The sequence below is a fragment of the Mustela lutreola genome, chromosome 7, assembly GCF_030435805.1.
Source record: "Mustela lutreola isolate mMusLut2 chromosome 7, mMusLut2.pri, whole genome shotgun sequence".
NCBI classification, from domain to species: Eukaryota; Metazoa; Chordata; class Mammalia; order Carnivora; family Mustelidae; genus Mustela; species Mustela lutreola.
This window is the reverse complement of record NC_081296.1, coordinates 74,964,686-74,988,647: the sequence shown is the minus strand read 5'-3', so window position 1 is coordinate 74,988,647 and position 23,962 is coordinate 74,964,686. Positions and strand designations below refer to the sequence as shown.

Sequence of the window (23,962 nt, the reverse complement as noted above, 5' to 3'; positions counted from 1 at the left end):
TGCGGAGAAAGGGGAACCCTCCTACACTGTTGGTGGGAATGCAAGCTGGTGCAACCTCTCTGGAAAACAGCATGGAGGTTCCTCAAAATGTTGAAAATAGAACTGCCCTATGACCCAGCAATTGCACTATTGGGCATTTACCCTAAAGATACAAACGTAGTGATCCAAAGGGGCACGTGTACTCGAATGTTTATAGCAGCAATGTCCACAATAGCCAAACTATGGAAAGAACCTAGATGTCCATCAACAGATGAATGGATCAAGAAGATGTGGTATATATACACAATGGAATACTATGCAGCCATCAAAAGAAATGAAATCTTGCCATTTGCGACAACATGGATGGAACTAGAGCGTATCATGCTTAGCGAAATAAGTCAGGCGGAGAAAGACAACTATCATATGATCTCCCTGATATGAGGAAGTGGTGATGCAACATGGGGGCTTAAGTGGGTACGAGAAGAATAAATGAAAGAAGATGGGATTGGGAGGGAGACAAACCATAAGTGACTCTTAATCTCACAAAACAAACTGAGGGTTGTTGGGGGGAGGGGATTTGGGAGAAGGGGGTGGTATTATGGACATTGGGGAGGGTATGTGTTTTGGTGAGTACTGTGAAGTGTGTAAACCTGGTGATTCACAGACCTGTACCCCTGGGGATAAAAATATATGTTTATAAAAAATAAAAAAATTTATTAAAATTAAAAAAAAAAAAAAGAAGAGGTGTCAATGAATATTTGTTGAATTAATAAAAGAGTGGAAAAAAAAAGAAGTCATCAATCTTTCAAAGTTTTGTAAGATGTCTTCATCATTCATGCAAATAAGGGGAGGAAACTATCCACTGCTTACAAGTGATCTCCCCATGAAAGATGCTACACTATGAACCAGACCAACCAGGCTTTTATCAGAAGTGCAGTTGAGACACTATAAAACACGAAGATTATCCAAGGATCAGGCGATAGGCACTAAAACAAACTGAGAGTGTATTCACCAACTTCCTATTTCTCCCCAGCTCTCTCTCTGTGTACACATACATATATCCTCTCCACCGTTTGACACCAGTCACTAAGACCAGGATCAATCCCATATGTGTTACTAATAAGTAAGCAGATTCCCTACCCCAAAATTATCAGCCCACTGCTTGGTTGTACTAGTATAGCTCATTTAATTCTTAAAGACTTTTCCTCTCTCTATGTCCTTTTAATGCAGTATAGTATACTGCAATTAAACCAATATCAACAAATTGTCATTTTTCTCTGCATGTAGTTTTTGATGTGCAAGAATTAGGTGACAAATGAAAACAAGGATGGGTGTTGAGGAGGCCGTAACTTTTCCAGGACTGGTCTTCACCATGCCATGTCAGTCATCCCTTCTAATATCACCCCTGCTACATGTGCCTGCTTAGATCATTGGCCTCTACAATTAAACTTCTCCACCAGTCCCTTGGAATTACCCAGGAAAATTAAATCAAAATAGGTACCAGAGGCCAATAGTGTATTTTAACGATAGAGAATAAGAGAGAAGAGGGAAAAGATACATACTTCTCTTTTATTTCAGCAAACTTTTAATTCTTGTCTCCATTAAATTTTCATGATAATTTAGTAATCTATTTCTTATGCATAACTAATTTTAGATGTAAAAGCTTAAGGGAGAAATATATTAAATGACTGTCAATCCTTCTCCCTTGCATTGGGCTAAGTGCTCTTCCTCTACCATTGGGAGAACAAAGGAAGAATAAGACACGATGCTTATCTTTCCATAACTTACATTTTTTTAGTAGCATTGCCAAATGCTAACTGAAAGAATCCAAAACAGAGCAGAAGTTCTATGTATTTCTGGAAAAGGCAATTCTATTGAACCTTTCCAGTAAGTGACCTCTTCAAAGGGTACTGAAATTAATTCATTAAATTTGCAGTTCTCCCTTCAATTTATGCTAAATTTCAAATTTCTAAATAGTTTTTGACCAGTAAGTAAAACTTGTTTTTTATTGATAGAATTAAAATAACTGCAAACTTTTGCTCAAACTACTTTTTTGAAAACTAAATGTTGATTGTTTTTAAATACGTAATTTAAGAATTCTTCAATCATGTTCTAATCCTAAAACATATTTAGGCTAATGCATAGGAAAAGATTTTAGTCAGTTTCTAGGTTGCCTAAATAATAGGTATTGGACATCATTTCAGATTAGGGGAATGGTCCTTTAAAGCTGCTCGAAACTCAGAAAAGAGCTTCAAGCTAGGCTTAAATCTCATTGCAAATCTCTGGATTTCAGCCCAGCATGCATCTATACCCAAAATACTACCCTAATTGTCCAAAATCACATTGAGGTTCCTGACTTTGGCACAGATTCTTGGTTCAAGGTCATTCTTAAAATGTTGCTTCAGGTTTATTTTATAGCCTTTTATTTGAAACCAAAAAATGAGGGGGAAATTTGGTTTAGTTCTTCACTGTGCCAGAGAGAGATCCCTAGGCAATAGCTCTTCAATTGCAATCTTTTTTAAAAAAAAAGATTTACTTATTTATTTTAGGGAAAGGGAGAGGGAGAAAGGGGGCAGGAGAGAGAGAATCTCAAGCATGGTGCTTGATCTTACGACCCTAAGATCATGACCTGAGCCCAAACCAACTATCAGCTGTTCAACCAACTGAGCCACCCAGGCATCCCTCTGAAATTACAATTTAATGAAATGTAAGTGTTTTACCCAAACTCGAGAGAGTTGTGGGGCAGGAGCACTGTACTCTGTTGTCAAGTAAATTTGGGAGACCATATATAATCTCCTAGAGTTCTGCAATTTATATTAGTATGAATTAGGCTCAGAGATGTCCTACTGTGAAAACTTGTTCACTTTTATTCAACCTAATATTTCTCAATCAGCCACAGAAACTGTGCTGTAGGAAACGCCATTAATATCTCAAGGGAGACCAGTGCCCTAAGAAACAAGGTTTAGAATTGCTGCCTTAAGTAAAATCTGCATGCTGAGTTGATTCTGAATTTGTTCCAAAAGCATTTTCTCAATATTATCTACAGTTAAATCTAAAATTCAAGTAGGCAGATAAATGGAAAATATTACATGGTAATTTTAACATGGTAAGTATGGTATTTATGCACATTGAAATATACCTCATTTGCCCTGTCTTATATTAACCATAAAAAAGAAACTGAGTTTGTATATAGTCCTGATAAATAAAGATCATTGCAATTTTAGGCATGAATTTAACTAATAGATTCAAGCCTCCTATTTGATTATCATCTGCAATCATCTATTATTATTTCAACCCCCCTGTAGACTATTTAGTTTGGCTTTGTTTTGATCTCAGAAGTTCCCCAACTATTATTAATCTATTGCATTCCATTGCCCTTATTCTTCAAGTGCATCAAAACAGTTAATAGAGCCCTACTTTATGATGATCCTTTGTGTTTAAATCCACCCTAAACTTAAAATGCAAAATCTGGGGTGCCTGACTGGCTCAGTTGGTAGAGAGTGCTACTCTTGATCTCAGGGTTGTGAGTTGGAGCCCCAAATTGGTGTAGAGATTACTTGAAAATCTCTAAAAGAAATAAAATGCAAAATCCATTTATTTTTATATAAAGTCCTTTTTCCCCCTTTCCTCTCTGGGCTATTTCTTCTCCTGTTTACAAAGATGTTGCCATCCTATTTATTCTCAGAAGGACGTTAGCTAATGGCTCTAGCAAGTACTCATGCCCACTCTAGTAGAAGTGATTACATTCTTCTGCAGGGAAGTTGACTGGAACAGAGAACTTCCAGAGCCAGTTCTCTCCCAATATACATCAAACCAAAAGGTCTGAGAATGACATTATCTGCCTAAAAGGCAAATTTTACCTGGACATGGATATCAGGTAATTCTCTTCTCTGCTTCCCAACCCTAATCCCTTTGTCTTTATATATTACTACACAAACCCTTTTGCACAACTAAGGTAAATAGGTAAATTTTCTTTGTTAGCAAATTGGGTATGACTTCTCTACCTAAGTCAGGTGCAGATATAACCTCAAATATAGTAGATATGAATCTTGGTTAAGAAACAGTTAAGTGTTCAGTGACTAATTTAGCTTTCTGAACCATGTGAAAGGCAGAGGATTTTCATTTTACAACCTATTTTGTGTATAGGAAGACTGGATATGAACCTGGAGTACATTATGCTAAGTGAAATAATCTAGACACAGATGGACAAATACTACATGATGCCACTTATAGGAGGAATCTAAAATAGTCAAATTCGTAGAAGCAGAGAGTAGAATGGTGGTGGCCAGGGGCTGGCAGGAAGGGGGAGCTAGGGAGGTATTTGCTAAAGGGTACTAAATTTCAACTATGCAAGGTGAATATGTCCTAGAGATATACTGTGCAGTGTAGTGCCTATAGTTTATACTGTTACATGGTATATTTAAATATTTGCTAAAAGGATGGATCTTATGTTAAGTGTTCTTATCACAAAATAATCATAATTAAAAGAATGGAGGGAACTTTTGGAAGTGGTAGATATATTTATGGCATAGATTGTGGTGGTAGTTTCACAGATGTAGAAATTAGTCAATTTGTATACATTAAATAAGTACAGATTTTTGTATGTCAACATACCTCAGTAAAGTTTTTTTTTTTTAAAGAAAGAATGGATATGGTTCAGAAAGGAAGTAATTCATATGGAAGCTTACTTCATTTAATGAGTTCTTTTTTCTCCAGATTGCTTAGATATGCACAATTCCTGCCTTTTCTTCTGTGAGCCATATGTGAAATTAAAATATAGAAAAGTATTGTATTCCACTAGTGATGAAAAAGAAGTTACTGTGCTACCAAAAGTTTTTGATACAGAGAAGGAAAACTAGGATCCTGAGAAAAGAAAGAAAGCTTTGCTTTAATCCCAAATTTACAAAGAAAACCAACCTCTAGCTTCATATCCTTTTCACTATTCTGGTTAGACCCTCTAGGCTTGTGGTTTTTCCCCCCCTCGGTTTTCTAGACTTGAGGTTATCTCTTTAAATCACTGCCTTAAACTCTGTGGGGTGGCCATAGGAGATGAGACCCTAATTTGGGGGCATCTGGGTTCATAGTTATAAGTGGCTCAGTAAGCTGGCATTGATGTCTATACTCCACATCCCCTGCTGTAGCACCACTTGAAATTGTCAAAAGAGATTCAGACCTGCCTGTCATTGTGAGACTGTGGTACAAGACTTATTCTTCCCTGCAATGAATTCATTGCATAGCCTTTCACATAGTAGTTACAGAGCTATCATCACACGCATTTCCAGACCAGTTCCAAATGTTGGAGCCACTGAGATTTGAGATCAACTGGACCCAGAAGAACTTCATCAATGCATAATTCAGAGAGTCATTCCTGATAAGCCCATTTTGAAATCCTCATATAAGTTAACTATGGAGCCACTGAAGGACTCTAAAACATTCCTGGGACCGGAAGGCATCCAGGTGGAAATAGAACCCTTGGTCCCATTAAATAGTTGTTTTTAACCTTATCTGCATAGTAAAATCACTGGAAAGCATTAACAAATATTGATGCCTGAGTCTTCCCCCACCGTGTCAGGATTCTGATTTAACAGTTGTCTCCCAATAATCTAATGTGATCCTCTAACATGATCCTGTGGTTCTCAGTTTTGGCAGCATGTCAGAATTATCTGGGAAGCTTTTTAAATTCCTGGTGCCCAGGCTTCACCCCTTATCAATTTAATGAGAGTCTTTGCGGGTGGGACCTGGCTTCAGTATTTTTTTTTTTTTTAAGTTCCCTAGCTGATTACAGTATTAGCCAAAGCTGAGCAATAGGAAAACCTGGGAAAGGGAACGTGACTGACTGAAAGCTGGCTTCTTGTGTTCTCTCCAATTCACTTGGGTCTCTGAATGCTCTAGAACTGTAGGCTAAAGAGCTGTAACACAGCTGAGTTGAAAGGGAAAATACATGTAGATGCTCTGGCTTGGTACCAAAAAGAAAATGATGGTCAGTTCAAATGGGGATTTACAAAATAAAGAAGAGATGCACCTGTGGCAATAAATTATGTGTACTTTGTCACCAGTTCTACAGGATTGCATTTGGTCAGTAATGCAGGGTTTTGGTTCAATTCCATAGATATGTTTCTCATTGTTCTTCTTTTAAGTTGGGGTTGCCCTGGTTTTCTTATTTTTGTTTTGATAATGTGAATTATTTTTCTTTTGTATAACCTGCTAAGTTCAGAGCATAAGCAAGTTTACCATCTCCATATTTAGAGGTGGTATGTATATTTGCTAACTACTAGCAGAGATTATTGCTGAGTAGGATCTTATCCAAAGAATTGTTGACAGTTGGGTTGCTGAAGATTTTGTGGCCAAAGTCAAATCCCACAACACTGTGTTTATTTGCTTTTTGCCAATTGTTAGGCCATATCCCGTCACAGTCTAACAATCCAAAAGAGAATATTGCCAAATCACTGGCTGGTTTTCAGAATGGCTAACCCTTTTTTTGCTATGGAACTTAAAATGCTTAATTCTAATAAGTGAGGCATGCTTTTGCTCGAGTCAGTGACCTATCACAATTAAGGATTTCTTCTTAAAAGAAATGAATGATATTGACCATGGTTGGGAAGAGCAAAACCTTTTAGTAATTGGATCCCAAAAGCAAGAAAATGGTCTTGAAGGTCTGAGTTCTTTGTCTCACATCTGTCTCTCAGGGCAGTTGTCAGTTGCCCAGTGCACTGCTGCCATCTCTCACTTGGCACCTCAATTCCCAGCTTAAACAGCAGTGTTATTTCTGTCAGGTGTGGAGTGATTGACTCTGTCTGTTGATGGGGTGCCGGGTCCAAAAATTGTCTAAATTCACCCTCTCACCCTTCCCCAAGGGGGGAGTTCTGACGACAACAGGGAAAGTATTGACCATCCATTACCAATCCTTTATGATGTTATTAATACTCTCCTTTTGCAGAGGATATGAATATTTCTTTCATTTTAGGAGGGCATGTAATGCTTTTATTAACCTTATTATTAGTTCAGGTTAGGTTCCAGTTTTGTCACTTGTAAACCTACTATAAGGCTAAATGTGGAACCACCAGAGAGAACAGGCTTTCTTACCTCCCGAGTGAGAAGGGTAAGCAATCTGAGGAACAGTTCTCCAGTAACAGCTTCTCTCCCCTGTGTCGGCAGTGTGGTCTAGCATCTCCTGGCCTCTCATGAATTCCTACGTTTACATACTTGGGTCTTACTTAATGTCTATTAGTACAAGTCTTATTTTTGTTGGGTTCCTTGGCATGCTTTTTCTGCAATTTACTCATTCTAATCTAAATTTAAAATATTTCACAAGACAACACGAAAATTAAGACTAAAGTTAGGTCCTCACAACTCAGGATAGCTTAAGTCATTTTTTTAGTTCCCTAAAGATACGAGACATGAGCTATCATATCCACCTCCCTGCCACAATGCTTCTCTTCCTCTAGGCCCTCCATCAACCTGTCCTAGCCCAATCTTCTGGAAACAGAATTGTATACCCAGATTTATTACCTCTTCTACTCACTCCAGTCCATTAGCTTAGCAATATCTTGGAAGTTACATTTTTTATGAAGAATTTATCCTTCTCCTAGTAAAGTAAGCTGTCCTTCAAAACCTATTCATTTCATCTGGTAACTTTCCCCTTCATTCAAAGCAAAGCCATGAGAATGGAGTGGGGACCTTCTCATGGTAATGCAGAGAACAACTATGTCTCACACAAGCTGACATCTAACTTTTCATGCAAAATTTACCATCTAAGATATTTAAATCTATACCATCTTAAGAGATCTCAAAAGAAGGGTGTTCAAAAACCACTGAACATATTTAAGGCATCGGAATACTGAAAATGAAATGCAAGAGTTTGATTCAGATCTATCACACTTTCTGAACTCTGCTGCATTTCACTTCAGTAGACAATCCAATTACCTTTACTCTCATTTTAAATAGGAAGGAAACATCTTTTGTTCATTCATTCAGTTAATGATTGAGGAATGTAAATAGTCTTCACATTTGTAATTTCAAGTTTTTCTTCTCTTTTGGCTTCTTAAATTTTGTTGAGCACCTTCTTTGTACCTGTGTCAATTTGCACATTTTATGTATGGAGCATTCACATTTAAAATTAGTAAGGCTTTCCCTTAATAATAATAGGAAACGACTATCAGAATCCTCTTCTAGGGGTGCCTGGGTGGCTCAGTGGGTTAATGCCTCTGCCTTCAGCTCAGGTCATGATCCCAGGGTCCTGGGATCAAGCCCCGCATCAGGCTCTCTGCTCGGCGGGGAGCCTGCTTTCACCTCTCTCTGTCTGTCTCTGTGCCTACTTGTGATCTCTGTCTGTCAAATAATAAATAAAATCTTTAAAAAAAATTCTCTTCTAATAAGTTATTCTCCATTTATTTTTCAATGAAGTGTTTCCTTTTGTATCTTAGGATTTCCTAATGGACAATGGTGAATCAGCTTCTTTCCAAGTATGCTGAAGGTTGAGTGGCTCCTTCTTTAATAGGATAACAATACAACCTGCCAAGAGTTTTAGGGTTTACTTAAAGCATCCTATTAAAGGTTTCTCTTTCCAGGAGAATTCACCATATCAAAAAGTATACTTCTATATGCAGCCTATGAAAAGCTTATAGAAGTGAAGAATATTTATATGACATATATCCTGTCTTTAAGTACCTTGGTATTGTGACATTCTAATTAATGATACAGAATGAATTTCTTTCTTCCTGTCTCTCTTTCATTTTTACTGAAGAATTAGAGTAGAGGAGGAGTGGTATACCCAATCAGCTTTATGGTTACTCAAGGTTAACACTAAATTATGTTTCAAACTATAAAATAAGTTTGGCATTTTGTGTATGTTTACAAACACCTGGGTTTCATGGTTTCAAGAAATTTTAACACAAAATAAAACACATATGTGAATGTGTCCTAATTGTGGATATTTTTCATCCCAAATAATTATGCATACTGTTCATTTTCACTGGATTTTATATCTAATTTTTCACTTTCCATTACTTGACTAAAGCATTCAAAAGGCATTAGCTGGCATACAGAAGAATTCTACAGTGTTTAAGTTTGATAACGATATTACTACGATTTCAAATTAGTTCTGACAGCTCATCTTATCCTTGAGATAATATTCACCTATATCATTCAGAGTATGTGGTAATTATATAATGAGTACTTAGATTTATTCACATTTATGTGATATATTCTATGGCTTAGAATAGAATAGACCATAAGAACTAGAAGGTGTATTGGAGATCATCTGCACATATCCCATATCTTAGAGATAAAAAAACTGAGACTTGGAAAGAATTAAATATTTTTCCAGAATTATTCACAGGGAGGGATTATATGTATGCGTCATAACTTTCACCTGGGCTCTGTCTTCTCTACCAGGTTCCATTATCCATGATAAGTCTCAATTTTTAAAAAATTGATTATATTCCAAATTCTGTTGCTCACATTAAAGTGATTATCCACAGAACTTTCCTCCAAATGGTTCTTTACCTAAACCTAAGCATAATAATAGAACAATATTCTATGACTAACATGATAATTTTATTAATAACTGTAATGATTAAAGTATTGCTGTTAATGATCCATTAAAATGGCCTTAGCATTCTATATCAATTATAGTTACAAAGAAGATCCTCTTATTTTCATATTGGAAACATAATTCCCCAGATTCCCACTTATCGGTTCATTAATTAAGAAGCCTAAAAAGCATTCATTAAACAAGCAACCGAAGTTTCAAGTACTCACTGCAAGCAAAACGTACTTTAAGTACTCAAGCAAATGTTTACACCATCAACCCCATGTATTCTTTTTCAGTTGACTTTAACATACATAATATTATAAGATGAAATAATAATAACATTGTTCAAATGCTAGTAATATAAACAAAATCTTTTTTCATTCAGGGATTTTAAATTCTTACTATCCATGTTGAATATTTTACCCCATTAAATTTAAAACTATTAAAATTGTTTATTAATCATAACTGCTAAATGATAAGTCCAACCCTGATATTTTAACATGAAAAAAAAATGGGTTTTGGAAAAAATGTAATACACTAACAGAAAATCATGGGCATCTCTTCTAACTCACTTTTATTTCCTCCTTCACATTTACAATTCTCTTAAGGTAACATAGAACTATGGCACAGAAGATTAAAGAAAATGTTAGGAGGAACCTTTTTTTTTTTTTTTTTTGCTCAGATGAATAAACAATCTAATACAAACTCATTGTGGTGCAAACAGATGAGGATACCACAGAGTCCCTTCTCTTTTATAACTGTACACAATTGCACAAGTTGCTAAATTCACTTTTGAGCACAGATTATTATTTCCCACTACAGAAATGTTGTTTCAAAGAAAATCAAATTACTTTTTCAAATAAAATTTCTTTTCCTCAAACTAGTAAGTAGCTTTTGGTGAGCATTACTGAGTACTCATTTACTGAGCATTTACTGAGAACTCTCTTTAAGAGTTCCTAATGAATTCTGATAGAAGACAGTGAGTAACATTTCAGTGTGAATAATATCATTTACATTTTGCTTAGCTTATAAGCATTTTGAGTTTAGGACACAGGGATTATATTTTCAAGTTGGTTTGGGTTATCAGCTACAACTATAATATTAGTAGATTTAACCTGTTGCAGAAGATGTTTTTGGAAACATAGTTCAATGATCCCAATTGAGAGAAATTAGAAGATGATAGTTAATTTTAAAAAAAAGGAAACTAAGAAAGCCTGTCAGTTGAAAAATGATTCTTTCACAGATTAAGGTTCCTACACGGTGCTATAAATTAAGGACATTACTTACTGTAACTGTTCTTCATCTCTTGGGTTCCTTTGACCTTGCCTCGTTTATCAATCCTCAGATACCACTGTGTTCGACAGAAGAGTCTTCTCACTCTTATATCCCCTCCTTCCATGTAATCATAACTTCTTGTATGTCGCTCAGGGCTGGAACAGTTCACATTTGTAGCCATTTGCTCTGGAGTCATGTCATTGCAAGCTAAAGATATAGTGCCCACTAGACAGATAATGTGAAAGCATGATCTGTAGAGCAAAGTTGGCAGGATCCATGTCAGTATCCATTTGCGCATTATAGTGTAGTGCTCCGGGTGTTCATGAATAACATAATGAAAATTAAATCTTGAGTTGATTGTTGCTCCTAGGTCATTGACCTCTTCCTATCTGTGAATTGTAGATTGATTTAAGAAAGAGTAGTTGTTTTTTTTCCAAATGTTATCCTTATCCTTTTAGTTCCTGATAACAATACAGGATTCCTCCTAAAATAACTCTCTGTTGGTATTTCCTTATAAAAACAGGTTGTAATAAGCTCAGTTGCTGCGACACTGTTTACTACTTGACTTCTGTTTGCAATAAGAAATTAAGAATAGGGAAAGGAGGGGAGGGGAGGATGAAAAATTATATGTATAAATCTTAGTAGGTAAATAGTAGTATAACATGCAGTGCAGTTTGTACTGTGAAGGCACATTTAAAACAGCTTTCACAGAAGATGCCAGCATCTTCATTTCTCTCTATGTAGATTTATAAAAGTTATGCATTACTAGAAACAAATCAGAATATGATTGTACCATTTATTCCAATGGCTATTTGGTAAGAAACATCCTGCAGTTAGAGCTATTGATTTAAATTAAGTCCTAAAATCACTATTAACAAAGTATAAATGCTTTCCCTAGATTTGTTTATTGTATGCTTTTATGTTTCTGGTTAATCAATTATATTCTCCTGAACTACCCGCATTTCTCAAGTTAAATGCCAGTATTGTCTGGAGAACGTCAACCTTATCTTTATGTAAGTTCTACAGCATAATTACTATAGATAATTACGTGGCTCAAAAGTTTGGTAACTTTACTTTTCCCCTCAGCACTAAAACCAGAGAAAGAGGTAAACTACTAGAAAACCATTCAGTATTATTTTTAAAGACAAATAACAGTAACTTACTTGTTCTGTTGATAACAGCTGGATACACAAGAATTCCATGTCTGTTGTCTGCCTTGTGCAACTTGAGCCTCTCTACTGTAGCTACAAACTATTTCTCAGCTGAGAAATTCTCCAGCAGAATCATAATTGTTTCCATAAATCAACAGGCAAGAGGATTTTTCTCTCTGTGTGAGCGCGTGTATGCTTGTGTGTGTGTGTGTGGAGCCTTTTTATTCAGGGCTTTTCGATAAATACCTTTGCTGACCTCATTGGAAGCAATTAAAACTTAACCAGTGAGCTGTTAGTTGAATACAACAGCGAGAATAAAGGAGGCTTATATAGTATTCATTCGATGGTCATGAGAGGGAGCTATGAACATGGTTTATGCCTAAACCTACCAGTGGGTACCTACTTTGTAGAAACAGATCTCTGATTCTGAAGCAGTTAAAAGGGGAAAGGGAATTTTTTGCACTATCTTCACAACAAAAGCATTATATATAAGTTAAAAAATATTCCTTTGAACGTTTATAAAAGGGATTTTTGCTGGTTAGAAAATCTTTTCAATAGCTTTACAATACGTGTGTTTCTACTGTTACTTCTTTGCACTCAGAATTTTAGAACAAAACTAGCCTGTGTCAATTCACTCACATCTTAGTGTTCTAAAGCACTATGTGGCCGAGTTAAGTGCATATCTTTTCACACAGAGGTATTTTACCATGGTATATGAGTATAATTTTTAGATTTTATATTCCTAGGCTGAAAGTAAGAGGACCTAGTTTCTTATTTGAGCTGAGCCACTATTTACCAGTATGACTTTGGGCAAGTCACTTGGCATTTCTGAGTCTCAGCTACTATATTTGCAAAATTAGTGCATTAATCTAAATGATTCTGTGGTATCTTATAGTTTTAAAATTCTGTGAATTTGACTTGTACTAACTACCAATATAAGAAAGAGGATGCATCCTTTTAAAAATTATAATCTTTAAAAATTAAAAATGAAATGGTTTTACACTGTTTATCAGTGTTTGACTCTTGTCTCAGTAAGAACATTAGCACAATAAATAAATGTTTATCAAAGGATGGAGTTATAAGAGCTGTAGTTAATGTAAATAAGAGAAAGCTATTGTACTTTCCAACATGAGGTACTCTCTCCTTTACTTCCTATTCTGGCTATATATATACAGTGTTCTAGTGTTTTGTTAACTATTTGCTGCAAAATAATTGCATTGCTAACTTAAATCAATATTTAGGAATGTATATTGAAATTCTCTTTCCCATGTTAATACCGCCAAAACACACACACACACACACACAACTTGAAATGCACTATTTTACCACCAGGTGGTGCATGTAGACCAAATAGAAAAAGGAAATTAAGTCCTTCCAATCCAGATCATAGTGTATGTGATTTTTGTGCTTTTGGGGAACAGAATCAAGAGCATGGAAAAGGCTAAATGTACCCAGTTACTCTTTAGGCACCGGATATTGAAATTTATAAGTTAACTAGAGCAGAGGAGGGTGGACCCTTCTCTAATTGCATCCGTTGAATAGGTCACTGTAAAATAATCTATCATGTAGGCCGAAGAGAAGGGAAAGAATGATGCTACTGTGTTCTGAATCATAGTCCCATGTGTAACAACAAGGAGCAGTGTCAGAACTCCTAGAATTTGGATATTGCTTCTAAAGAAGTGAAAATTATTAACTCAATTCACAGGTAAAGATGTTCAAGAGCTACTAAATCCATTTGTTCCACACCAAGCCTACACATTTTAAACCAAGAAATCAATAGATTAGAAGTCAAAATTTGCTAATTAAGTGCTCAAAACTTAAATAAAAGAAATAGATAGTTTGTTGATAAAGACTGCTAGTGCCTCCTTAAAATCTGTTCTATAGGGTTAACTGTAAAATTGGAAACAAAGCACAAAATTGTGATCTATTTATTTTAGGTTCATTAGATGTCTTTGCACTCTGTGATTTGAAAATATAATCCCCATAATATTAATGAGTGGCTTACTCTCAACGAGGTAACTATATTTAAATCTTTTGATTAGTGAAATGGCTGGGTGGCTCAGTCAGTTAAGCAGCTCTCCGGCTCAGGTCATGATCCCAGAGTTCCGGGACCAAGTCCCACTTCACACTCCTTGCGCAGTAGGGAGCCTGCTTCTCCCTCTGCCCCTCCCCCCATTCATGCTCACAGGCACACTCTCTCTTTCTCTCTTTCCCCCTGCAAATAAATAAAATCTTCTAAAGAAAAATTCTAAATAAATAATCTTTTGATTATCAGTTTTCCTAATGGAAAATAATTAACTCAAGATAGGCCCATAACCTGCTTCAATAACACCACAGCTGTAATGAAAACCTCACTTATGTCCTTACTATATGTATACTTTAAGAGGTATTTTCCAGGAGTGCCTGGGTGGCTCAGTGGGTTAAGCCACTGCCTTCGGCTCAGGTCATGATCTCAGGGTCCTGGGATCGAGTCCCGCATCAGGCTCTCTGCTCGGCAGGGAGCCTGCTTCTCTCTCTCTCTCTCTCTCTCTCTGCCTGCCTCTCCGTCTACTTGTGATCTCTCTCTATCAAATAAATAAATAAAATCTTTAAAAAAAAAAGAGGTATTCTCCAAAAACCAAGAGGAACTTCGGGTATCTCTAGATGGGTTAACACTCTGGGTTTGTTGTTGTTATTTTAGATTTTATTTATTTATTTGACAGAGAGAGACACAGCAAGAGAGGGAACACAAGCAGGGGGAGTGGGAGAGGGAGAAGCAGGCTTCTCACAGAGCAGGGAGCCCTATGCAGGGTTCAATCCCAGGACCCTGGAATCATGACCTGAGCTGAAGGCAGATGCTTAACCTAGGTGCCCCTACACTCTGTGTTTTTTTAAAAATATTATGTTATTGGGGCGCCTGGGTGGCTCAGTGGTTTAAGCCGCTGCCTTCGGTCGGGTCATGATCTCAGGGTGCTAGGATCGAGTCCCGCATCGGGCTCTCTGCTCAGCAGGGAGCCTGCTTCCCTCTCTCTCTCTCTCTCTCTCTGCCTGCCTCTCCATCTACTTGTGATTTCTCTCTGTCAAATAAATAAATAAAATCTTTTTTAAAAAATTATGTTATTTAACGTCAATTAATTAAAATATAATGTATTATTAGTTTTAGAGGTGGAGTTCTGTGACTCCTCAGTTGCATATAATACCCAGTGCTCATTACATCATGTGCCCTCCTTAATGCCCATCACCCAGTTACCACATCCCCCCACTACTCCCCCCCAGCAACCCTCAACTTCCTTCCTATAGGTTACAGTCTTTTATGGTTTGACTCCCTCTCTGATCTCATCTTATTATATTTTCCCTCCCTTCCCCTATGATCCTCTGTTTTTCTTCTTAAATTCTATAGATGAGTTACATCAGATGATAATTGTCTTTCTGTGATTGGCCTATTTCTCTCAGCCTTTAGATCCATCCACATCATTGCCTATGGTAACATTTCATTTTTGATGGCTGAGTAATATTTCATTATATATAGATACCACATCTTCTTTATCCATTCATCTGTCAATGGACATCTGGGCTCTTTCCATAGTTTGGCTATTGTGGACATTGCTGCTATAAACATTAGGGTGCAGTTGCCCCTTTGGATCACCATGTTTGTATCCTTTGAGTAAATACTTACTAGTGCAATTGCTGGGTCATAGGGTAGCTCTATTTTTAACTTTTTGAGGAAACTCTATACTGTTTTCCAAAATGGCTGTACCAGCTTGCATTCTCACCAGCAGTGTAAGAAGGTTTCCCATTCACATCCTCACCAACATTTGTTGTTTCCTGGCTTGTTAATTTTAACTATGCTGACTGGTATGAGGTGGTATCTCATTGTGGTTTTGATTTGTATTTCCCTAATGTTGAGTGATGCTGAGTACTTTTTCATGTGTCTACTGGCCATTAGTATGACTTCTTTGCAGAAATGTCTGTTCATGTCTTCTGCCCATTTCTTGATTGGATTACTTGTTTTTTTGAGTGCTGAGTTTGATATGTTCTTTATAGATCTTGGATACTAGCCCTTTATCTGATAAGACGTTTACAAATATCTTCTCCCATTCTCTAGGTGGTCTTTTGGTTTTGTTGACTGTTTCTTTTGCTGTGCAAAAGCTATTGATCTTGGTGAAGTCCACTAGTTCATTTTTGCTTTTTATTTCCCTTGCCTTTAGAGACGGGTCTAGCAAGAAGTTGCTGTGGCAAGGCTGCCTGTGTTCTCCTCTAGGATTTTGATGGATTCTTGTTTCACATTTAGCTCTTTCATCCATTTTGAGTTTATCTTTGGGTATGGTGTAATAAAGTAGTCCAGTTTCATTCTTCTGCATGTGGCTGTCCAATTTTGCCAACACCAGTTGTTGAAGAGACTATCTTTTTTAGATTGAATATTCTTTCCTGCTTTGTCAAAGAGTAGTTGACCATAGAGTTGAAGGTCCATTTCTGTGTTCTCTATTCCATTCCATCACTCTAGGTTTTTTTTAAAGTTCTTGGTGGTAATTACATATATAAGCATTTATTGTTCTATTTTTAATGTATATATAGTGATAAGCTAAGCACAGAAATATTTTGAAGAAGTGTCTCTCTTACTGTTTCTGGATTGTGTTAACTTCAGTTTTCATTGGAAACACCTCCAGCTCTTGAGCTTTGAATTTGTAAAACAAAGGTTTAAATCTGTAAAACAATGGATTCTTGCATCTATTCCTAAACACTGGCTTTTTAGAAAAACATCCTTAGAAAGTAAAGATTAGCATCTGGTATTCTTCAAAAAGAAACAGTGCCTAATTCTTGCCTTGGTTGATTTGGGAATAGAATATGTAAAAAGAATACAGTGAAATCATCATGAAAACATAAGTGGTCATTAAGGTAATGATTAACCACCATCTAGTTTTGCTTAAGCAACCTCCACTATATTCCTATTTAATAAAGAGGTAAATGATAGAAAATAGCTTTTGTTTAATAAATTTTGCATTTCAATAATTAATTTTAAGCCTATGCCACATTCATAAGTATATATAATATAATCAGTAGAAGGGAACATCATTAAATATTTTCATTACTGTACATTTTTACATTCTATCCTGTTCCCCATCCTTTTAGCTCCCATTCTTTATCAAAAATATAGATAATCATTGTTATTAGTTTCTTGTGTAACTTTCCAGAGTTTTCTATGTATATATAGGCAAATTGAATACATATGTGTGGATATACACACACATATATATATATTTTTTCTTCTTTTTGTACAAAAGGTAGCATGCCATACATCATGTGCTGCATGTTGCGTTTTTACTAATGAAAATAGAAAGTCCCCATTAGTATTTAGGGAATCTCAATTTGTTTTACAACTGCATTGTACTCCATTGAATGGGAATATATCACAATGTATTTGCCTAGCCATCTATTGATGGACATTTAATTTTTTTCCAGTCCTTTTCTGTTACAAAAAAAAGAAAAAAAAATGCTCCAACAAATAGAATTGTAAATGTGTCATTTTTTTTACTATGCAAATATATTTGTAGGATCAATTTCTAGAACTTGTCCAGGTCAAATTGTATATGTATTTATTATTTAGCTAGATATTGCCAGTTTATCCTCCACAGAAGTTGTGCTAGTTTTATAATCCCACTAGCCATCCAGAAGTGTAACTTTGTTTTCAGTATAGTATATTATCAAACTTTTTGGGTTTTGCTACTCTTGACAGGTAAAAATGGCATTCATTATAGATACCCCTTGCATTTCTCATTTTATGAGAGAAAGCCACCATCACAGAGTGCACAACAGGTGGCAGTAGGGAAACTTTCCCTGCAGTAATGACAGTAGAGCTGCAATTTAAAGGGTAAGAAGGAGCTAAGCAGGTGAAGAGGTACCTGTAAATATACAAAGACCCTGTATTGAAAGAGGACACATTTGTTTTAACAATGAAACACAAGTTTGGTTTTATTAGAGGGAATGAGAAGGACTGCAGTTCATGAAGAGGTGGGAAGGGTACTGTTGGGCTGTGTTAAGAAGTCAGATCTTCACCCAAAAGGCAATAGGAAGCCATAAAATATATCAAGCCAAAGGGTTACATGATCAGAATCATACTCCCTGCCTCTATTGTGGCCCAAACTTATTTAATTCCTATTAGCAGAATAAGTTTACATAATATTAAATTATGTTATTTTATCTTGTTTTTTCTGTTCTTCATATTCTCAAAAAGATAGCCAAACTTTATAGTTAGAAAGGTAAGATGGGGGGCATCTGGGTGGCTCAGTGGGTTAAGCCTCTGTCTTCAGCTCAGGTCATGATCTCAGGGTCCTGGGATGGAGCCCCGCATCGGGCTGTCTACTCAGCAAGAAGCCTGCTTCCCCCCTTCTCTCAGCCTGTCTCTCTGCCTACTTGTGATCTCTCTCTATCAAATAAATAAATAAAACCTTAAAAAAAAAAAAAAAAAGAAAAGTAAGATGGGTGAGAAAAAAGTCACATACACTACCTGACTTGAGTTAAGCCACTTCACAGAGTTGTACTAAGTACCATGAAAAGACCATAAAGAAGTCAGTCTATTTGTGGAGCCCAGCTCCTATATTTCTGGAAACACTATAGCACATAGCAGAGGCAACCAAGGTCCAGAGAGTAAGGACTGTCTCATGTATCTAAACAGATGGGGGCCACAAGCACCCCTCAAAAAGATTTCCCATGTTTCAAAAAGAAATCTCAAAACAGCAGGAAGTCCATATCTGAAGGAACTGTGTGAGCAGAGTCAGAGAACATGCAGAAGGAACAAGAGTAGACCAATGACTCAAAAACCAGAGGGCTGGGGTGCCTGGGTGGCTCAGTCAGTTGAGCCTCTGCCTTCAGCTCTGGTCATGTCTCGGGGTCCTGGGATCGCCCCGCGTTGGGCTCTCTGCTCAGCGGGGGGCCTGCTTCCCCCTCTCTCTTCTGCCCTCTCTCTGCCTGCTTGTGATCTCTGTCTGTGGATAAATAAATAAAATCTTAAAAAACAAAAACAACAGAGGGCCTTGCCTTGTCTCTGAATCCTATCCCATCTTGAGGTAGAAGAAGGAAACCCAGAAACAATGGAGGTAAAATTTTTTTACCAACCTGGGAGGTAACATTCTCAAAGTTGAAACAAGGTTGATTTATAAACATAAATTTATGTTATTTCTTGCATATTTGAGATTATAATCCAAGATCTACTTCTACTATATTCCCACTGCTATTGCCACACTGTGGATTTATCTTCATCTTTTCCCTTGTCAGTTCCTTTCCAAAAATTTTTTCTCCATCCCATAAATTTAGCCCCAACTTCGGATCATGCCATACAATCAATATTACTTACTTCCTTGATTTACTCACTAAAAAATATTTATCAAGTAGCTATTTGGTACCAGGTGTTGTCCTAGAGTTTTGGAGATAGAGTAGTGAATACTCCAGAAGGAATATTCCAGAAGAATACTCTGACCTTACAGAGTATGCATTCCAGTGAAGGAACAAACATAAACACATAAATCTGTGGTGTAAGTTAGGGGTGGATATTAGGATACAAAGAAGATATGCAAGGAGATAGGGGTAAATGGGTAGAGGGACCTACTTTAAGTAGAAAAGGCCTGTCTGAGGAGTAAAATTTTTAAATATATTTTTTTAATTTCATTTTATTTTTTCAGTGTTCCAAAATTCATTGTTTATGCACCATACCCAGTGCTCCGTGCAATACAGTGCCTTCTTTAATACCCACCACCAGGCTCACCCAACTCCCCACCCACCTCCCCTCCAAAACCCTCAGTTTGTTTCTGAGTCCGCAGTCTCTCATGGTTCGTCTCCCCCTCCAATTTCCCCCAACTCATTTCTTGAGGAGATAAATTTTAAGCTTCCTGGAACTTCCAAGAACTGAAAGAAGGCCAGTGTACATGAAGTACATGAGCAATGGGGAGAAGAATAGTAAGAAATAAATGAAACTGAAGAAGTAGGCAGAGGCCAGATGCTAAAGAACCTTTAGAAGGTCATGGTAATAAGAGTTTGGGTTTATTCTAAGTGCAGTAGGAAGTTGGGGTATAGGTGTATATCCTTCAAACCTGATGGACCTGGTGGTCAAAGACAGTAGTTTAAACTCAGGAGTACAATCTCAAGAGTAATTGAGCAAGCCTGGGGTCCCTATAAATCCTCAGCTATGTAAACTTTGTGGTCATTCTTGGCATAATGCCTTAGCATTTTAAAACTAATTGTATATAAGGTACAAAGTCTGAGTCATATGTTCAAAATTGTGGTGTGCCTATGACTCAACTGTATAAATATCTCAGTTTACAAATGTAACTTGACTTTTTGTGTCTCTGTCTATAAAAGTTTGCTTTATTTAATTTAATATTTATAAAAAGTTCTCTGAAATGCTCATCTAAAGTTAAAGTTCTTAAAAATACATTATTACTCTTCTTAATTACTATGCAACTTTAGACGTAGAATAAGATCTCTAGAGTTTTTAGTTATTTTTTTTCAATTTGGAAATTTCTATATAATGAAATTATATTATGCAGTTCACTCTTAATTGGCTTGACTCCACTTAAATTAATGCTTAACTTTACAAAGAACCCGTCTTCTTGATTCAGTGCTATACATTAGTGCCTAGTTTTGACAGCATAGAGCCACTCTAAACAGTTGAAAAGCATTATAATGGGTAGGGAAAGAATTTTGCTTCACCCCAGGAGAACATCATGAAAAACAACAAAAACCCTGTACAATTAGGGTTATTACTTTCTTTGCTTAAAGTTGTCATTCTTTGATTCCATATTCATTGTCTACATAGCGAGGGAATAAAATAAGGGAGTGCAAAAAAAAATTTTTAAAATCTTTCATAAACCCTGGGTGTTGTATGTAAGTGCGGAAGCACTAAATCGTACAGTTGAAACTAATATTACATTGTATGTTAACTGGAATTTAAATAAAAATTAAAAAGGGAAAAAAGCCAAAAAAAAAAAATCTTTCATAAATGCCAATGTGTTAATAACAGAATTGGCTTTATTTTTTAAATCATTAACTTTAAAGCCAGGAATTTTTAGCAACAAATAAACATTTTTTTAAAGATTTACTTATTTATTTGATAGAGAGGGGGAGAGAGAGCACACGTGTGTGGGGGGTGCAGGGGGAGAGGCAGAGGGAGAAGGAGAGAGATACTCAAGCAGACTCTGGTTGAGTGCTCAATACCATGACTGTGAGATCACAACCTGAGCTAAAACCAAAAGTCAGCCACACAACTCAATTTGCCACCCAAGCATCCCAACAGCAAATGAACTTTTCAAAAGTAGAAGGAGGCAGAATAAAGATAATTATAATAGCAAAGAAAGAGAAGACTGTTACAGAGTTCAGTATTTTTAGTATGAAGATAATCCATGAAAAGCCAAATATCTATTGAATTACAGTTTCTTATAAACCTGGTGGCTAAAAAAATAACTCACACATAAGAGAAAGGGGATTAATGCTTCTCCTTAGGCTTCTCTTCAAGCTAAATATTCTTTCTATCTTTAAATATTACTCAAATTTTCCTCTCGATGGTATTTAATATTAACTTAGTCATACTTCTTCCTCTAATCAATTCCAAAAGTCATCAGTTTTATCACCACAACTTTTTCCACACCTGTTGCTTCCTATCAATTATCACATTCATATCCTAAGGCAAGTAATTTTTTCCCATGTCAACTCTATTCCTAACTCACCTCCTTGAATATCTTCTTTCTGACCCCCCAATCCATTTTATGTGTTGCTATCAGGTTAATCTTTCTGAAGCACACTTACAATAATGTTATTTTTCTGCTCAAAAGTCTTCAGTAACACCTCCATTTTTCATGAATAAAACTCTAATCTTCTTTTTCTCATATAAAATCTTCCGTGCCCAACATCCTCTGTGGTGCTTAGTATTCTTCAAACACTACTCTCAGTTGATTTGGGGTAAAGTGAGAAACACCTGCTTCCCCACTTTTCCTCTTGGTAGGAAAAGAGACTAACAGAGAAGAAATCCTCCTCACAAATCCTCTCTCTCTACCTTCTCTCCCCACTCTCTCTCCCTTCCTTATTCTATCTTCAGTCTGCATGACAGATCCAAGAATCATGTAATCAGATATTTCCTGTGAAATTTCACATACTGAGTTTTTAATGATGCAATAGAATTCTTGATCCTATGTATTCTGTTAACTCAGCTAATTACTTCAAATCATCACTTACTATGTATTTACATAATACTCAAATATAATAGGAGATAAGCCACGTCCCTGATTTCATGGAACTTGAGGAAGAAGAGATGAAGGGAAATTATGGAGGAAGGGACAGATAATAAACACATAAAAAGACTTCTTGGGGGTACTTGGGTGGCTCAGTCAGTTAAGCGTCTGCCTTCAGCTCAGGTCATGATCCCAGGGTGCTGGGATGGAGCCCCACATCAGACTCTCTGCTCAGCGGGGAGCCTGCTTTTCCTCCCTCTGTCACTTTCCCTACTTATATTCTCTCTCTCTCAAATAATTAAATAAAATCTTTTTTAAAAAAAGAGAATTCTGATGACATTTCAGGAAAAAATAAATAGGTTGCTATGGTAGCAAATAACACAAGAGAAAAGGGAAGAAAGGGGTTGTTGGAATCTGGGCATAGAGGGCCTTTCTGATAAGGTCATTTAAGCTCAGATCTGAAGAATGAGAAGAAATCAGAAGTGGCAGCCCAGGGTTACCTGGGTAGCTCAGTCAGTTAAGCGGGTGCCTTTGGTTCAGGTTATGATCCCAGAGTCCTGGAATTGAGCCTCACGTGGGGTTCCCTGCTCCCTTTGCTGCTCCCCTTTCTCATGCACTCTTGCTCTCTGTCTTGAATAAATAAATAAAATCTTGAAAGAAAGAAAGAAAGAAAGAAAGAAAAAGGAAGGAAGAAAGGAAGAAAGGAAGGAAGAAGTGGCAGCCGATTCCAGGCTAAGGTAAGAAGGAAAGCAAAAGTTCTGAGGCGATAATGAGTTTGGTATGTTCTAGAAATCAAAAGATGACAGTATAACTGGAGCATAGCAAACAAGGGGAAAGTTAGATGATGTGAAACCAATGTATGTAGGGTCTTGATACCAACAGCAGGAATTTTGGATTTTATCCTAGAAATAATGGTTATGTACAGTGAGTCATGTGATCATTCTAAAACCATGAAGAATGGTTTAGAAATGGCAAAAGCTGAAATAAGGAGACCAGTTTGGAGGCTATGACTATAATCCAGGTTGGAGGTGATGATGACCTGGACTAGGATCCTGGATGGGGAGAGTGAAAGAAGTGGTCATATAAATTAAGAAAAAGCTTGATGATAGCTTCTATCTGAGAGACAATGAGGAGTCAAGGTTCAATTCCAGGGTGCCTGGGTGGCTCAGTCGTTAAGCGTCTGCCTTGGCTCAGGTCATGATCCCAGGGTTCAGGGATCGAGCCCCGCATTGGGGCCCTTGCTCCTTGGGAAGCCTGCTTCTCCTTCTCCCACTTCCCCTGCCTGTATTACCTCTCTCGCTGTGTGTGTGTCTCTCTCAGATAAATATATCAAATCTTTAAAAAAAAAAAAAAAAGATTCAATTCAATTTCAGATGTCTGATATTTGCAATAGGATAAGTAGTGGTGCCATTTTGCATAGCTAAGGAGGCCTGGGAGAGCAATGGATGGGAAAATCAGGAAGCTGGAAAGTCTAGCTAAGAGGAATGTATAAACCAAAACTCGGTCTAGATCAAAGGGATCAGGACCTCTTACTCCCTTGAAATGCTTACCAGTAAGATCTGACAAATCAATTACCACAAAATGTGGAAGTAGAAACAGAATCACTTTTCAAGGAACTCTGGTGCAAAAGGGAAGCTTTTCTCATGGCAGTATTAAGTATTTTGATAAAAATGTTAAGGGCCATCCGCCCTCATTTTTCTAATTATGAATGTTTCTGACATTCTATGAAATGATCAGAACTCAAGCTATGTTATTGTAAAAGCCTAAAACAGTTTTACTCTTTGATTTCAGCCATAAGTGGGTTTTAAATTTGTCAAAATGTAGGTTAG

The 23,962-nt window shown here is 36.7% G+C and overlaps 2 protein-coding genes across 3 annotated transcripts in view; one reads left to right on the top strand and one right to left on the bottom strand.

Annotated features, from left to right (window-relative positions):
- Nucleotides 1-12,245, bottom strand: part of FGF7 (fibroblast growth factor 7) — a 57,860-nt gene extending 45,615 nt beyond the window's left edge. The window contains exons 1-2 of one of the 2 annotated variants that reach the window (XM_059181503.1): nt 11,950-12,245; nt 10,799-11,175 (exon numbers count right to left, since the gene is read on the bottom strand). In XM_059181503.1, the coding sequence (XP_059037486.1) occupies nt 10,799-11,084 (286 nt within the window). In that variant the 5' untranslated portion in view covers nt 11,085-11,175; nt 11,950-12,245. The remainder of the gene's footprint in view (nt 1-10,798; nt 11,176-11,949) is intronic. The other variant, XM_059181504.1, reaches the window with a different exon arrangement.
- The window catches only part of FAM227B (family with sequence similarity 227 member B), a 199,432-nt gene that overhangs the window by 108,907 nt on the left and 66,563 nt on the right, over nt 1-23,962 (top strand). The gene's annotated exons all lie outside the window — the stretch shown is intronic.